Below are 19,086 nucleotides of genomic sequence, written 5' to 3'. Positions count from 1 at the left end.
CAAGGAAATAGACAGTTTGTATTTATCTAAGGCTAACTGACTTATCTTGCAATCCATAAAGCAAGACATCTCTCAATTTGTTATTTAAGGGAATATCTTCTTCTCTCACTTTTCTCAAGTATTCAACTTTTAAACCTGTACATTGAAAAAGCACTTAAAGCATTAAATGTTCTGGTGTTTGTCATCATTGAATTGTTCTTATACTTCATAGTTCTGTCTAAATGTGTTGTTTTCTCCCTTGCTAGATAATCATAACACACTGTTTATTTTTAACTCTTCTTGATCCAAAGGGGAAAAATATATCCTTAATTTGGATTTTTCTTTTCATGATTACTTTCATAATTAGCTTTTAAAAAACTTTTGGGTTTTTTAAGCGATAAAATTGGTATACTATATATTAGATTCTTAATGTATCAGATCCCAATTTTGATTCCAGGTGGGATTTCCTCCAGTTCTGCCATTCATAGGTTTATTGTGCACATTATGAACAGTATGCGTCATCTGATTCACTTACTTATTCTGAGCTGTTCTGTTTCTCCAAATTCAGTCTTAATAATTAAGATTCTTCAAAAAAATAATCAAGTGTTTTGGCTGACTGTTTAACTGTTTTTGGCATAAAGACAGTTAACAAGACGGTCTTCTGGCATAACTCATGTGGTTATTTAAGAAGTACTTTAAGAAAACTTAAATAAGATATGAAAGCAGAGACTTGGTTTGGTAATTTGCACTTTCTTTTGAATTTCCTATTTATGGTATAGAGATACACACCAGTCTCTTCCAATTTTCAGGACACAGTGCTATTCTGTATTGTTAACATTGTACACGTTATATTCTGGATTACCTTTCCTCTAATGGCTTTAAATAGTTCAATGAATCTGTTCTTGTTTATTTGGCAGTTGGTCTGTACCTGTATTAGCTCAGTTTCTTATAAAGTTGATTCTTAAATATGTTCTCTTTTTGAAAATGTTTCTGACATTTTCAATATAGTTTTCAATACAGTTGTCCCACTTATTTTGCCCTCATTTACCATTGTTATATCTCTTCTGGATTACTTTTAGGATTTTACTTTAGCTGTATACTTTCTTATGAATTCTCTTTAAACATGCCTCTTTTCTTATTATTTGTTAACATTCTTGCTTCAGTTATCTTTTCCTTTATGGTTTAACAGTGGAATTTTGCATATAGTTGTCATATATCTTTCATGCATGTATGCAAAGGAATATTTTGTGTTCAAGGAACAGGGACAAACTTATCAGGAGGAAATTATTTTTACAGTTGAAGGCACTGCTGAATGTCTATGCCTAGTGAAGCAAGTACAGGGAAAAGGCTGTGCAGAAAGATAAGTAGAAAGCAAATTGGGACAATGATTATACAAACAGATTCAGTAATATGAACCAGATGCGAGAAGTGTAGAGGATATAACAAACTATTTTTGCTCTGATGCAAAATATTTGATGAATGGTGTAGATAAAAGGCAAACATTTAAAGCACAAAAAACTATGAATTAATCAAATTTTCTGCTGTGTATAATAACTGTTCATTATAAAGTATATTTTTATAACATTTCTTACTGGAAATAACTTCAGAATAGTTTGTAAGATCACTCAGCCAGCAAATAATGACAATGATGTCAAAAGACTGACACCATTGATGCTTAAAGAATTTGTAGGTCATGTTTCTAATAATTCTCACTAGGCACCACCAATAAATATATATATTTCTTATAGACTGAAACTACAATCTGATGTATCTTTTCACCAAAGTAGAGTTTTCAGTAAAGAGGTATAAGATTAGACTACTTAGGCCTGCCTCCTTATAGCCCATTAAAGCTTTAACAAGAAAAGGAAATAAAATAGGAGGCTGCAAATACATTTTACATTGTGTTATTTTGAAATGAATCAGTTAAATTAAAAGCATGTAAAAAGAACTAACTAGAGCAAAAAGGGTGGATAAAGACGGATTCATTTAGAGAGCGAGAGTAATAGGTGATTTTGATAAGAACAGTTTGAGAAAAACATCCTATTATTAAGTGATCCCAAATGAACACTTCTCTTCAAGATACAATGAAAAGGAAATTAACTACTGTTTTGAAAATATATGGTAATGTCAAAAAACCAATTAAATAATCTGTGGTCAACTCAACTCATTATTTAATTTTTTTTTTTTACAGGTTACAATTCCCAGGCCATCAATGGCATCCACACAGTCTACTTCTGAAAGTTTTCATTGCGGGCAGCATCTAGACAAGAAAGATCAGGATCCTCGGGTTTTGGAACATACAGTTGAACTTTCCTCCCCTAAGGAGAACGTTGCTGCTTTGGTTGAGGCAAATGGTGCATTGACTTTTAGCAGCAGTAGAACAGATTTAGTTCTCAAATTAGATTGCAACCAAGGGACCCTTGATAAAGATGCCGATGAAGGCATTGAAAATCAGAATAGCCAAACAAATTTACTTGAACAATACATGAAGAAACAAGAAGGAAGAAAAAATGTGAATCTTGTTGAAGGAATCGAAGAGAAAGAGCCTTTCATTGTTTTTGAAGACGCTATTGAAATACAAATTAAAGAACCCTGCTTAGTTGCTTCAAGAAGCACAGAATTTGTTTTGGATGGACCTCAGGTTATTACAGACCCAGAAGAACCAAGACCTTTGGCCAGCTGCTCCTTATTAAATCAGGGTACAAAACAGGAATTACAGAAACAGTCAGCTGCTGAAACATCAGACGTTTCTCTGTCAAGAAGCACTGACCTATTTGCTTACAAACAGGAAAGTCAAGAAACACAAGTACATGAAAATGGCTTTCACGATGAGGATATTGATCATCCTAAGGAACTGCAATGCCAGCAAGTGAAACTTGCCACATTTTTGCATGAAAAGGAAAGCGAAGAGCAAAGTATTCAAAGAAATGGAGAACTATTCTATTCTATTTCAGAGAATGAAACTTCTAGTCAGTCCAAAAAAGAATTAGTTAGATCGCCATTTGTAGCTAGGCAAAGTCGCATACCAGTTTTAGCACAAGAGATAGATTCCTCATCAGAATCTTCTCCTGTTTCAGCAAAGGAGAAGCTACTTTTAAAAAAGGCTCACCAAACAGACTTGGTTAGACTATTGGTAGAAAAGAATCAGCTCAGATCTTTCCTGGGTGACCTTTCAAGTGCCTCCGACAAGTCACTGACGGAATCAGCAGTAGCAGGTCCCATGCCATTTTCAGAAGATGTATTGACCTCCTTTTCCAAATTAACATTGGACACTCACTTGCGGAGTCAAGTACAAGAGAGCTTTTTGTCATCAAATAATCCACAACCCAGAAAGAGCAAAATACCAAGACCTGTATCTTGGACTACAGCAGATAATATTACCAGTTCAAACTCAGCTCAGTTTTTTCCTCGTCCACCCCCAGGAAGGCCACCAACAAGGCCTGGAGTAGAGGTTAGGTAAGTGCACACACATCTATTTAAGCAATATGAATATTTGCGTCGGGTGTGGAATAAGCACACAGACCACAGAGCTGGATTTTATGGGTCACTTTATTTATTTAAATCTAGCCCTGCAGAGGAAGTCAATGGGGCGGAACTTCCAAGTATCCTTGGACAACTAAGGGTGAAGAAATAATAATAATAATAATAATAATAATAATAATAATAATAATAATAATAATAATTATTATTATTATTATTATTATTATTATTTATTGGATTTGTATGCTGCCCCTCTTCGTAGACTCGGGGCGGCTAACAACAATGATAAAAACAGCATGTGACAATCCAATAATAAAACAACTAAAAACCCTTATTATAAAACCAAACATACACACAGACATACCATGCATAATAATAATAATAATAATAATAATAATAATAATAATAATAATAATTTATTGGATTTGTATGCCGCCCCTCTACATAACTTGTAATGGCCTAGGGGGAAGGAATATCTCAACTCCCCCATGCCTGGCGGTATAAATGAGTCTTGAGTAGTTTACGAAAGACAGGGAGGGTGGGGGCAATTCTAATCTCCGCGGGGAGTTGGTTACGAAAGCTCCTTGCCGAGCAAGGGAAGGTTGCCCTTGAACTTGGCCTTGACCTTCTCTTGCCCTCTGCCATGCCCAAGGCATGTGGGAAGGCTCACCCCTGTTTGTGGGCTTGCAGCGAGTGAGCCCTAAGGGCACCCCCTCCCCAACACTCAGGCGTATTCTGCCTGGAGCTTCTGATGAAGGGGAGCCCATGACCTTCCAAAAGGTGCCCTAAAGGAGATCACAGAGCCCCTTTTTCCGCCCCATACTGCCATAAGTATATATCTGTGCAGTATAACACCTTACAAATTGCACAGTCCTTGTGGCTTTCATTATTTGGGTGGAAGCACAAGTGCACATGCAAATAATTTTTTCCTCATTTAAAACTGAGGAAAGTTTTTATGAATTAACATTTATGATCTGTGCCTGAAGTGGATATGAGGTACAGTACTAGATTTCTAAATGTTTTGGTTTTCATATTTGAGTTATATAATTCTAAGGGGATGATAAGAATTATTTATCTCCATGTGGAGGAGTTGAATATAAAAACATTGATTGCTTCATTTTTATAATAAGCCCTCTGTATTGAAATCTGTAGTGAATGTCAGTAATATAAATGTCTATTCAATTATATTTTAAAAGCTGTTCTTAATAGTCAGAAATTTTAACCTATAGCTTCACTGTAACATGTCTTTTGATAATGTTGTTAGTATATACATTATGTTTTCTATTTGCTATAACACAAGCATCAAAAATAACAAAATGAGCTTTTATTTAAAATAAAGTAGCTTGGTTAGAAGAAAATAGATATAAAATACACTGTTTATATTATATAATACAATCAGTAAGTTATTATTTTATTGTTGTGACTAGGTGATAACATAGCAGAACTTTATTTAATTTAATTTATCACATTTACTTGCCTGCCCATCTCATAAGAGTCTGATTTGGGGCAGCATACAATAATAAAAAGAGGTAACAGACTTAAAATGAAATCAAATATAAAAATTATAATAATAAAAAGAAATGCAACTTGCGTAAAAATGTGCCACATGCAAATAAATTAAGCTGAACTAAACTAGAGCTACAGTTTGGAATTTAGAAGAATGATTTCTGAGCTCAAAAGAGAACATAACACTTTGAGGACTTTTGGAACGTTGAGGATGTGGTTTGTGTGTCTCTTCTGGCCCTCTTAGCAGCTTTTGATACCATCAACCAGTTCTGGAGACTGGGAGTGGGGCACACTGAATTGCAATAGTTCTCTTTTCCCCCTCCATGGCTGCTACTAGTCAATGCTAGTAGGGGAAGACAAGTCCAGCCCTAGAACCTTATTATCTGGGATGCTTCAGGTCTTGTCTCTCCTCCTTCCTATTTAGCATCTGTGTGAAGCTATTGGGAGAGATCATGCATGTGGTTTGGTATCATCAGTATGCTCATGATATGCAATTATACATTTCTACCCCATGCTGGGGAAATGATGCTGTTCAGGTGCTGGCTTAGCCCCTGGAGCTGTAAAGGCCTGTATCAGGAAAAAAACAGGTTTGAATTAATTCTAGCAAAAGGAACTGTTTGTGGATTTTTGACCCTCTGACATCTGGGGAATTGACATTTCTGACTCTTGAGGGGATAATATTCCACTGCACAGATTTGGTCTGAAATTTGGGGTCTTTTTGGATTCATGGTTCTTTCTGGAGGAGCAGGTGACAGCTGTGGCCATGAAGTCCTTTAAACAGACCTCCCTTTGCACCAATTACATCTATTCTGGGACTGGGAGATCTTGCCAACAATAACTGATGCCTTAATCACCTCCTGTTTGAATTGCTGCAGTGTACAGTGGTACCTCGACATACGAGTTTAATTTGTTCCAGACCCGAGCTCGTAAGTTGATCAACTCGCATCTCGAACGAATGCCTTTAGACTTTGTTTTTTGCGCCGAGATAACCGGAAGCAAGGAGATTCTTGCGCCACCTAGCGGAGCTCGGGTGTCGAACAGAAATTTCGCTCGCATCGCGGCTCGTAACCTGGAATACTCGCATGTGGAGCAGCTCGTATCTAGAGGTACCACTGTATTCTACATGGGGTTTTCTTTGAAAATTATATGGAAACTGCAGTTGGTCCAGAATGCAGTGACATGCATAGTTTTGCATGTCCTGTAGTTTATTAGAGCAATAGTGCTGCTGCATGAGCTGCATTGGCTTCCAGTTGCCTTCTGGATGCAATTTGACATGCTGGTTCTTTTATTTATTTTTATTTTATTTATTAAATTGATATGCTGCCCATCTCATGGATAAGGTGACTCTGAATGGCTGTCATCTTTAAAGACATACATTGCATAAGGCCTGCTTACTTGGAGGACAGTCTTTCCCTGAGGTTATCTGATTATCCTACCAGCTTAGATAGTGGATGTGCTCCAGATTCCCTCTCTTAAATATTTGTGGTGGCCGCCCACCTCAGTGATTGCCATAGTGGTTGCCATCAGAGAGCCCCGTACCCTTTAAGCCTTCTAGAAGGCTGTGAAGACATGACTTTTTCCTCGAGCATTGGGCTAGGATAGGAGATTTAACTATGAGGATGTTTTATCAGAATACAGTGGTAAGGGTATGTTTTTAAGTGTGTTTTATGGATTGTTGTGAGTTGCCTAAAATCATTGTAAGAGATAGATGGCTATATAAGTGTTTGGAATAACCTAAACTAAATAGCAAAACTAGTAACCTGATTGCTAATAAGTAGAATTTCATGTTGAAAAGGGTCATTTGGTTCTTTTGTCTCCAACTCCTTAGGCATATCATCAGTAATTTCCTCCTAATCTCATTATAAAATTATGTATTCCACTTGACCAGCACTGTAGGAACAAAGGTGCTGTTTCATTGAATGTTTTGCAAAATTGCTCTTTGAGATAGATATATGCTACAGGCATAATCTGTAAGTAATGGAGTGTAAAAGCCTTCTGTAGTGGAACACTGGGGATATTAGCCAGATACGGATCATAATGTGATCATGTCTGTACTTACAGTTTTACATATGACAATGAGTACTAAATGGACTGTAATGTCAACTATATGGCTGACACATACACAGAGAGAGAGAGAGAGAGAGAGAGAGAGAGAGAGAGAGAGAGAGAGAGAGAGAGAGAGAGAGAGAGAGAGAGAGAGAGAGAGAGAGAGATATTGCAAAAGTTCTCGGAGAGGGGCAGCATAAAAGTCAAATAAACAAACAAACAAACAAAAAACAAACAAACAAACAAGTAACTTTTAGTTTCCTCTCTGAATCAGTCACTGAGAACTACTTATACTAAGAAAGGCTTCTATGTTTTTTTAATAAATGATAGACAATAAAAATCTGAATGGACTATTATTATAGTGCCATGTTTACTGCTCCTTTTCAGAGAGTCTACTTCTAAATTTTCTTTGCTTCAGTAATTCATTTCTGTAACAAGTGGCAGGAAAATATATGAGACAAAAGTTTGGTCCATTGATTCCCACCCATATAATGCAAGTAAAAAGATTTACCGTATTTTTGGACTATAAGGTACACTGGTGTATAAGACACACACCAAGATTTCAAAGAGATAAGTAAGAAAAAAAAAGATTTTTGTCCTCTCTGGCCCCCAGGAGCACTGTGCAGGCCTCCAAACCCTCTGTGTGCCCTGGTTTTTGCAAAAAATTGGTGAAAAATGAAGCCTTTTCCACAAAAACGGGGGGACAGCTGCCTCCTACAGCAGTCTGCTGCATGCGGCCCTCCTGCACCTTGTTTTCAGCCTCCATGGCCTCCTGCAGCACTCTGCTGGCCGTTTTCGGGACCATTTTCAGTCCATTTTCAGCCAGCAGGAGGCCATGGAGGGTGAAAAAGGGGCGCAGGAGCCATCACACAGCCTAGTTTAGCTGCCGGTGGCACCACAGAAAAGTCCTTTGACATTTCCAGGCTGGCCCCGTGGTCCAGCTTTAAGCACCTTAAGTTTGACACTCCTGTTTTAGGCAATATAAAATAAGTAATAGGACCACCTGAACAAGATTGTATCAATAACATTAAAAAAAAAAGTTGGACTCCAGAAACAGCCTAACCAGGAATAGAGTTAGGTTTTAAGAGATTTCTGGAATGCCTTATGTATCTCTAAGAGGGATTCTGTTCCACAGGGCATGAATGAGCAAAGAAGGGATGCTTCCTTGGTCCCCCAAGATGACAGAATTTAATTAAAGGGACTTGGACCATTTATTTTATTTTATTTTATTTTATTATTTTTATGCCGCTCACTCCAAAATGGACTCAGAGCAGTTAACAAGTAAGATAAGTACAACAATAGTAAAATAGAGAAATAGTAAAATACGATCAGAATAAAATCAATAATATAATAAAACAATAATATTCTAAAAGAACCATACATACACTACAGTCAATCTAATTCCAGGCCTGCCAGAAAAGTCAGGTCTTAATGGCTTTCCGGAAGACTAATATGGAGGAGATCTCTGGGGGCAGCTGATTCCATAGGGTCGGAGTGGCTATAGAGTAGGCTCTTCCCCAAGTCCCGCCAACCGACATTGCTTGGTGGACGGAACCTGGAAAAGGCTGACTCTGTGGGCCCTTACTAGCCGCAATGAGATATGAGGTCAGAGGCAGTCCTGTAAATAGTCTGGCCCTGAGCCATTTAAGGCTAAAAGGTAATAACCAACACCTTGAATTGCATCCAGAGACCAATTGGCAACCAATGCAGCTCGCATAAAGATGGAGTAATATGGGCATACTTTGGTACACCCATTATTGCACGCACTGCTGCATTTTGCACCAGCTCAAGTCTCCAAACGCTCTTCAAGGGTAATCCCATGTAGAGTGCATAGTAATAGTCAAGACGAGAGGTGATGAGGGCGTGAGTGACTGTGCAGAGTACTTCCTGATCAAGGTAGGGCCGCAACTGGTAGACAAGACAAACTTGTGCAAAAGCCTTCCTAGCCACAACGGAGAGATGTTGCTCTAGCCTCAGCTGTGGATCTAGGAGGACACCCAAGTTGCGAGCCCTATCTGAGGGGGAAATTGTTTCTCCCCCAAGACCAAAGATGGAAAGGTGGGATCGTCTTTAGGAGGAAGGATCCACAGCCACTCAGTCTTGTCAGGGTTGAGTTTTAACCTGTTAACCCCCATCCAGATCCCCATATTCGTTCTGGCCAAGCATATTATACTAGCAGAAACAGCTGAAAACCTGAAAGCCTTTACAGATGGTGACCATATTTTTGAATTTCATGTGGAAGCTAACTAGTAGCCAGTGCAGCTCAAAAAAACAGCAATGACACATGGACGTAACAAGGATCTCTATTATGCCTTGTGCACTCCATTTTAGACCACCTGTAGCTTCTGAATTGTCTTCAAGAGAAGACAATTGTAAAGAGAATCGCAGTAATCCCTTTATGAGGTAACTATTAATGTAATATAAAAATTTTAAGCCTACCATAAGTTGAGCATGTAAATAAATAAAATATATGTAATATGACATATCCTGCATTAAAGAGCAGAATGCAGAAATGACCAATTTCTTCTTTCTTTTCAAGGTTGCGGAGGTACAAAGTGCTAGGAAGTAGCAGTTCCGATTCAGACCTGATCTCCCGCCTGGCTCAGATCCTTCAGAATGGATCTCAAAAGCCACGAAGCCCTTCACAGTCCAAGAGTCCAGGATCTCCACATAGCCCCAAGACTCCACCCAAAAGCCCAGTCATTCCCAGACGCAGTCCCAGTGCCTCCCCTAGGAGCTCTTCTCTGCCCCGTACTGCCAGTTCTTCACCATCTCGGGGTGGAAGGCCACACCATGAGCAGAGAAGTTCATCCCCACATCTTGGAAGGAGTAAATCGCCACCTAGTCTGTCAGGTTCTTCATCTTCCAGGAGATCCTGTCAACAAGAGCACTGCTACAACAAATCTAGCAAAAACGGTCTGAAAGGATCTAGTAGCTCTTGCCATTACTCTTCTAGCACTAAACCTCCCACTGGGAAGAACAAATCAGCCAATAAACTTAGCAGATAGGAACTGAATTTTGTCAGGTGTCAAGCCCCCCCTCCGTTTACTCTAATGCATGTTGTGTCTGTGTACTATGTATTTAAAAAAGGGACGTCTTCAAAGATTAGCATTTATCCTGACTTTTGAAGAAAAACAACTTTTAAGATGAATTATTTATATGGCTCACTTTGTATAGGAGTGGCCAGGCATTGCCCGGGAAAGGGCAACAAGCAGATCAGGGAAGCTGTAGAATGGAGATGGAGCAGCCAGAAAGTCCATCTGGAATCACATTGTTTGGGAGATTAGTGTTTTAATATGATTTTTCTTACTTTTTTATTTATTAAAACAATAAGTTGACTCTAGATTTTTTCATCACTACTATGCTTGAGGTTTAATCAGCTGCTATGTTTTAAAAGATTTTAAAAAAGCATGTTATTTGGGACAGCCAATTCTACAAAGTCTTCTGTGTAATATTGGCTTTTTTCACAAACAATTTCACTTTGTCCATTGCCCAAATTCCTTTTTGATTGATAATTATCTCATCAAAAGGAAAAAGTATTTATATAATCGGACAAATTTACAAACCTGTATTTTAAGAGCTTACGGTAACAAGCTTATATTTACAGCTTATATTTATATTTATACTTATATTTACAGATCCCAAAGCTTCTATTATCTGTTTGGGTTCTGCTCCATTTGATTACTTAACTGTTTATTAATTTCTAGGGCCAATTCCAGTTACAAAAATAAAAGTCAGATAATCTTAAATTATGGTAGAAATACAAATGGTTGGGGATCATGTAACATCTTTATAGTTACATTAGAATGCAATCACTTCTCAGGGCATCACTGAGAGAGCCAGTGTAAAACTTAACTATAATCTTTTATCTTTTATGAAATACTTCATTCACTTAACTTTACTATAATGTTCATCTCCAGTGTTATCAAACTGAAGAAGAGGTGAAATGTTTACATATTTAAACTTGAAACTTCATCCTTAATATAGAAGAAAATTGAAGCTTTAAACTTCTTTATAAAAGTGATTGAAGTATGGTAGAGAAAATTAGCAGATCTTTTATTTTCTCTATGAGGCAATACTTACTAGGATAAAGTTACAGAACTGTGTTTAAAATGTTAAAGTCTCTAATCCTATATTGCATAGAAAAAAGTAGTATGAGCATTTCCCAGTATGTACAGAGACGATATCTGACCTATAGTGCTATATCTATGAAAGGGCATTGCAGCATCCTCATGATTATGCCATAATATAGATGTACATGGTAGATTCCCTCCCACTTCCTCCAACATATGCTTGATTTTAAATATGGAAAAGAGGACACTAAAATTTGTATTTAAAGATAGTCTTCAATTCCTGTAAAGTATTAGTTACTGTATAGGATTGGCAATTTTTAGTTTTCCCAAACATAGGTCTGATTGATTTAGATTACCATATTCAGAAATCAATGGTGGAATGGAATATAATGCAGAATGTAAAGTAAGCATGATGAGTTTTATAAATGGAGATCTGGATTAGAAGAAGCTAAATATAAGAGGAACTTTGGCAATTACTGATCTGCTTGTTGTCATCATACGCCTTAGCCAGCATAAATTCTTTTCAATTTAATGTTATTTCATTTGCTGCCAAAATTATAACTCTGGATTAAAAAGGGAACATTTTTTTCTGCGAACTAACACATTTCTAATGCTGCATTGAAGCTGCACTGAATTATCTTGTTCTGTTGGAATGTGTTGGAAATTTTTTACTCTTAAATATGTATTTCCCCCCATGAGTAATGTAGCACAGTGTGGAATCGTAGCCTCATTCAGGTTTCAAGCACTACAGAGGGAGTGCACTAGCTGGAGCATAGTTGCTATACTGAATGATTTAAAATATATGTTGTATTATATTGTATAATAGGTGCTATACCAATAATTGCATGTTCTTATAGTAAGTTATATATTATAAATATTTATAAATATATACATACATACATACACATATATGCTTCTATATACTTTCCTGATTTTCCCATTACGTTTGTATATTTATGGACCACAGATCATGCTGTATTCTTTCAGTTACGTGCCTGAATTATATGCCCTTGGCCTTGCTATTCCTGTTTGCTGGCATGCATAAAGATGAATATTTTTCATGCTCAGTTCAGAACAGAAAGAGTGCTCAAAATGGAGTTGCTCAGCAATTCAGTGTTTCGTATCAGCATTGACAGTTCACTTTTACAATTCTGAATAAAATGGAAGGACCTTGAGAAAGTATGTGTTTAACAGACAAGGTCAGTGTAGTGTCTTGATTTTGTCTTTTCATCCTTTTTCTATATCTTTCGAACCTCTTATGAAAAACTTTCTGTTAAAGTGTGTGTCATGATACTGTTGGTGATAAATAGATATGTGTGATATAAGAAAAGTTCAGACTTTCTCTTCATCTTGCCTTGCCAGCTTTTACCCCTGTTCTCTATTTGTTGCAACAATGCAGGGACTGTCTATTTAGGCTACTGACAATTTTAAAAAAGTCTGTATTATTTAAAACGATTTATCAGCTCTATAGAGATACATTCAGCCTAGCACATTATTCCAATAACTTAGGTGCTTGAAATATTCTACATGTTCAGCTTTTTTCCAATAAGTGCTTCCAGGGAATGTATTGTGAAGCTGTATAATTTGAGTTGATATAAAAAACAACAAAGCTATATGATTTCTTCATTATAATTCCTTTTTGGGTGGATTGATATCAATCCATCTGGTTTCTCAAGTCCAACTTCAAAAAGCCTTCCTTTACATATAACCATTGTTAGATAATTTGCATAATTTACAAGGTTTTTTAAAAAATACATATATTTTACATTATACCTAAGGAATAATATTTCTAGAAAGTCCCTGGAGGAACTCCTTCATAAATATGTCCAGAGCATCAGTATTGTAAGAACAGTTTCCCTTGCATGTATGGAGATGCATATCCCAAAGATTTGTTTTCTTGCTTTGCTGTCAGGGACAAAACAATATCTATTCTATGCATTAACAAAAAGAATGTTGTAGAAATATTATACATTTCTCTTACAAATGGTATATGTATCCCAATATTACCATAATGTTCTGATTCTTTTATGTTAAAATCATTTGTATTTCTTTCCATGTTGTAGAAATGCAAGGAGGCATGTTCCAGACTAAATGGTCATTGTGGAAAGCACAGGTTAATGTCAATGTGTTTTTAATGTATTGAGTGGATTCACTTTTTAGGTTGTCATTCTGCCAAAACATAACCTAATAGTTATTAGAAAACCAATGGTTTACTAACAAAGCTTTAAATTATTGTAATAGACTACTATCATCACTCTCATCTTTCTGTAGTAATCAATGATTTTTGTTACTGATGTGCATTGTTCTTTCGGCGACATTTACAGCTTCGGGAAGCAAACCAAAAAAGTATTGTGAGTTAATCTTGATTACAATACCTTTAGTTAATAAAATAATTGTGTTTGTAACTTTGAGAAAGAATGTATTAATCTAGTTTGTCTCAAATAGTAAGTTTCAGGATTAATGTTAGGAAAAGACAAGACAATTAATATGCATGGTTTAATCTGAATAAGCAAGTCCTGCCCTCCACAGCTTGAGCCAGAATAAGAAATGTTATTTTTTATTCTTTCTGTAGAGTTCATAGAACATTTAGTCAGTGAGGGTAAACTCAAGTTTAATTGAGTTTACCCTCATCTACCCTCATTCAAACCTGCTCTGTCGTATGAATGATCAGATGTTGATAAATTGGCTCTGACACTGTTGCTGCTGTGCTGAAAAGTTACTGCTTTAGGGTTTCACATTATTCTGGGGTTTTAGCAAGAATTAAAAAAAATCCTTGTTGGGGGTGGAGGCAGTATAATTTTTTAGAATTAAAGGTACATTGCAGGCACATTAATCCTTACATCATATTTTTGTCTACAGTGTAATTGTACTGCATGGAACCAAAAGCAGTTGAAACTTACCATCTGTAATGTCTTTGTAGGCAAATGCATACTCTTAGAACAAAATGAACAGATACATTTACCTTTGCATCAGAGATAATTTGTCCATTTATATTGTATTTGTATCAAAAACGTGGAACTCCAAGTGTAATCTTCTTTGCTTAGGTTTCTTAAAAGTCAAGAAAATGCCTTGATATTTTGTTCTTGATCGTTAAATTTGGTTGGTCATCTTTCTCTTCAAGTAGGACTGCTCTAACCAGAGCTATAGGCATTTGCTCTTAGAGTTTGCATAGATGTAGTTCTCTAATAGCTCAGTTGCTTCCTGCAATAAATATAAACAATATAAACAATGCCAGTTGTCTATTCTGTAATAGTAATCTGTGTATATAAAAGCAGTTTCCAGAAGAAGACAGAACAATAATCTTAATATATGGATATTGAATGATATAGAATATATACTTTTTAAGACCCTTAAAAGTGTGAAAGAGTGCCTGCATTTTTCAGAATCCATCACCTTAAAATGTTGCTTTCACATTATCTTTTTTTCTACTGCAAGTAAAATACCTTAATGTGGAAAAATAAGGACAACTGGTTTATATCTTAAAGGGGAAAATCTTTTACATACGATTTAGAATGGAAAATTTAGACGGTTAGTCTTAGCTGATATATTGTCAACTATGCTATGCAGGCTATGCTGTCTTCTCTAGTTATGATAATTTAATGTTTGACATTCAGTGTTTTGTTTAGGTAGCATTGATCTTCTAGTGTCAGTCTTGCTTAGAGAATGGATCCTCTGACCATCCTGTCTTAAGAGGTGTCTTAAGTTTCAAGAGCACCTTTCAATTCATCCATAATAGAATCCAACATGATGTCCGTTCCTTGCTGTCTTTTCTTTTAGTGTACCATGAATTTTGCTGCTGAGGTGTGGAGGGGTGAGGGCATTCCTACATTAGGCAAGTCATGAGGAAAAGAGGCAGATTCTGCGAATTGCATTAACACCTCAGAGACAACTTGGATGAATGAGATCCCATGTCTATAATACATGGTTTGCTTTGTTTATGAGTCATGACTAATAATAGCTAATAGATACTTCCCTGAATTGATTGTGTACTCAACTGGATAATCTGACTGCACAATCTCTTCTTTTATTGTATATTAAATATGAAACAAAACACTCAATTTCATGCTTATGTTCTTGTTTGTATAATCTTTTTGCTTTATTAATTTTTTTCAAGGAAAACAGTTTGAGGAGATAGTTGGACCCAGTCCTCAAATTAGATGTATTGAACATTTGTTAGTCTGCATGCATTTCAACAACCAGTTGACTAACAATGTTCATATTAACAGAAATATACATGTAATGCTGCTTTTTTTTTTACAATTTTTGCGTTCTATTTCACATGCTCAATCATATAATTATAATGCAATAGGCTGTATGTTGAGAGAAAGAAATAGTAAGAACTACTATATGATCTTGTTTTCTTTTAAAATTAATGATAGCTTCATTACTCCAGTACTATTAATTGATTTCTATCATTGTTTTAGTAACACTAATAATGGCAAACTAGAAAAACAATAATAATGGCAAACCCTTAAAACTAGAAAATATTTCAATTTAATCCATGGTTGTTTAGATGAGCAAGTTTTTATGAACACAGTTCATCTTACAGACAGTTATACTCAGTTCAAAGAAATGGGTTCCTTTTCTATTGCAATAAATTATCACTAGGACATTTTAAATGTAGAAAGCGCTATGATGGGATACAGAAAGAATGTAAGTAGTAAGTATACTCTTTTATATCTCAATTTTTCACACAATTCTCTCTGCTCAGGTTACAGTTCAAAATACTTGTTTTTTCCTAGTAAAAGGAGCTAATTATCACATTTTAAATGGAGTGATCATTTGAAAAAAATTCTTCAAAACTTATCAAAGTACATGAATTTTTAAATTTACTTCTTAGATCATAAATAGGAATTTTGCTTTGGTAATTTTTGACTTTTGTTCCTCTTAAATTTCAGCCGTTTGCCTTAATTTTCCACTGGTAATGTTGGGTTAGGTCAAGACTGTAATTTGCCAGCACCACTGTCCCAGAATTGAATAATGCAGAACACACTTTCTGTTGGAAAATGGGGGAAAGAAAAAGAAGATTGGGTGATCAGATAGAATATTGCAGGAAGAGAGGAATTAGTGAAGATTCCCCCTTCCTATGTATTCTTCAGAAAAACAAAACAAAACAAGGAGGATAATGCCTCATCACACTATATTGTGATTCTCAACTTGGCATAAATTAGCACAAAGGTTCCTAAATTATTTCGTATTAAAAGAATTAAAAGAATGAATTAAGGAAATATAAAGTCAATTTGGTAAGTTTATTGTTCTTAAAACCTGGAAGACAGACTGTATAGAACTAAAACAATTATTTCTCCCCTGTTGCTGCTGCTAGGGAGAAATAATTTTCATGGGCCAAGAATATGGATTGACCTTTTCCATCCTGGAGCAGAATAGGAACATACAAATAGTCCATTGCGGATTGATCTTTGCTGATTTCTGTCTATGTTTTTTGTGCTGTACTCAAGTATTTCGTTTCAGTTTGGCATAAAGTGGGAGCCACAGAGCCCTTCCCATTTATATTTACTTTGCAAAGTAACAGTTTAGGACTCAAATCTGAAGTGTTTCAGCTATCTGGAGCAGTACAAAGGAGAGTAATATTAATGCTATGTTGACAGCTTGCCTTAAAAAGGATGGTGTTACACAGCTCCTCTAACCTCACCGATCACAAAATGAATATCTAAATCTTTTCCTTTATTTGTGAATAATTCATGGCTTGTTATCTTTTATGTTTTGCCTTCTTTATTGTAAAAAATAAAATAAAATAAAAATCCAAATAAATTAAAATTAAATTTCAAAGCCAGGGCTGACCATATTAATTTGAAAATTCTCAACAGTCTGACTTTTGCTTTAAATTAGAAAAGCCATCCATTATTTATTCAGGAAATATTTCAAGGATAAGACAATGAATTGAGATTAAAAAATATTCTGGAGTATCATCAAGAATTTCAAACTTTTTCTTTCTTTGCGTTTAGAGTTCAGATTAGGTGTCTTACCATTTTTGCTCAGTCATTCAGAAACAAGGTATTGACAATGGTGTCTTTATAATGCTCATTTGTACATAAAGATGTAGTTATTTATTTTACCCCATTTGTATCATATCAAGTTTTTGTAAATGTTTTGAGTTCTGTTTTTAAATTATTTTGTATTTTATTTTTATAAACTGGTTATAAATAAAAATCATTCAGCATGCAAACAACATTGACTAGGTTTGTCAGTTTATTTTTAATGGAACTTATCTAAAAATAGTTTTGGATATAATGTAAATTGGAACAATATTTTCTCCTCTCTGGAAAATGGAACTGGTGCTGAAAAGAAGAATGCAGATCTGTGAAAGTTCAGCTTTGAAATGTCACTAATTAATGCAGCGTTTTAATAAACCTTTTCTACAGTGATTAAATAAATATGAATGCTTTTGTGCTTGCTGTTTCTTGGTAGCACATCCAACCAATTACTGTTGGCTTCACTACCTCTTTTTTCAGAGCTTGGATGTACAGGTAGTCCTTTACTTATAACCAGAATTGAACTCAAAATTTTGGTTGCTAAGCAAGACACTTGTTAAGTGAGTTTTATCCCTTATTACTTTTATTGCCACAATTGTTAAGTGAATCAGTGCAGAAGTTAAGTTAGTAATATTGTTGTTAAGCAAACCTAGCTTCCCTACTGACTTTCCTTATCAGAAGGTAATGAGATTATTACATAACTATGGCAGTCTGCAGCTGTCATAAATATGAATCAGTTGCCAGGCATCTGAATTTTGATCATGTGACCATGGGGATCCTACAACTGTCGTAAGTGTGAAAAATGGTCACGAGTCCGCTTTTTTCAGTTCTGTTGTAATTTAGGATTGTTACTAAACAAGCTGCTGTAAATTAAGGATTACCTGTATTTTGCTTTAAAAAATATTTTAGAATGCATTATCATACTCATAAAATAAATACGAAACAGTTTAATATTAGTAGAATAGATTTATTTTTTAAACATCAAAGTTTAATATTTTAAATCTAGGGAATCAGAAAATCAGAATGAAATGTTTTTAGATAGTAAATATTAATTAATTGTATATTTAAATATTTTGGCAACAAATAACTATGTATATTTCTGTGTAATGTACTGGTGGTTTTTTTTGATACTTTAACTATGCATAAGATTCCTAAGCATTGTCAGGGTGTGTATTCTGATGTGTAGTATATCATATTTGTGCTGTAAAACCATTCCTGTTTAATCATTATTCACACATTTCTCACCTTATATAATCTACCCATAAAAGTGAAAAATAAACAAGGCCAGGATAAGAGTAGCAAGCTAAACCCATTTGACAAAACAACTGCATATGTCAATAGGTCACCATGACCTATTTTATCTTAGGAAAGGTCACATTTTTTTTGCAATTTTTGAATTACTATCTATACCTGTATTGAACCATTCAGTCTAGAACAACCAGTGGTGTACAGGAAGTGAACCTTGTATGAGAACAAGATGCCAACTCCGTTTCCATACTTAATTTGGCAACATTGAGTAGCAAAGGTTTAAAAACTTCATCTTCCATTATTAGCAATATTTGACTGCATATTATACAGCAAAACTAATTGTGTAAATAAATAAATGAACATATTGTAGATCTCAGTCCAGGTTTAGCAACATGTGGCAGAATCTTTTAATTCCCCACAACATTATATTTTATGGTGGCATAAAATAGGAGCAAAAGAATAGACCAGAATATATTTAAAGAATCAGTGATACAAATAGAAAATATTTCTTTTCAACTTAAAATTTCTTGAATGTTTAATGATTATATGTGGTGGTCATAATTCTTTCAGAAGATGGAATACGCTATACTGCAATTCTAATCTATTCTTCAAACCTGAATGATTTCAGTCAAGACCCAAGGGCAGACTTCTTTGCCTTTGACACTAGTCTATAGTTAAAAAAAGTTACGAATATTTTAATATTAATAAAGGTTACACAATTTTACAAATTTCTACACTATGGGGAATGTGTGTTTACGGTGTGT

General features: G+C 35.3%; 1 protein-coding gene across 4 annotated transcripts in view; it reads left to right on the top strand.

Annotated features, from left to right (window-relative positions):
• TTBK2 (tau tubulin kinase 2) overlaps positions 1-10,659 on the top strand; it is a 71,871-nt gene extending 61,212 nt beyond the window's left edge. For all 4 annotated transcript variants that reach the window (XM_070757798.1, XM_070757780.1, XM_070757788.1 and 1 more), the window contains 2 exons: positions 2,171-3,435; positions 9,551-10,659. In XM_070757798.1, coding sequence (XP_070613899.1) covers positions 2,171-3,435; positions 9,551-10,019 — 1,734 coding nt within the window. In that variant the 3' untranslated portion in view covers positions 10,020-10,659. The remainder of the gene's footprint in view (positions 1-2,170; positions 3,436-9,550) is intronic.
• The last annotated feature ends 8,427 nt before the right edge of the window (positions 10,660-19,086 follow it).

The sequence above is a fragment of the Erythrolamprus reginae genome, chromosome 1, assembly GCF_031021105.1.
Source record: "Erythrolamprus reginae isolate rEryReg1 chromosome 1, rEryReg1.hap1, whole genome shotgun sequence".
Taxonomy (NCBI): Eukaryota; Metazoa; Chordata; class Lepidosauria; order Squamata; family Dipsadidae; genus Erythrolamprus; species Erythrolamprus reginae.
Note: the sequence above shows the minus strand (reverse complement) of the source record. Positions and strands in the feature narration are given on the sequence as shown.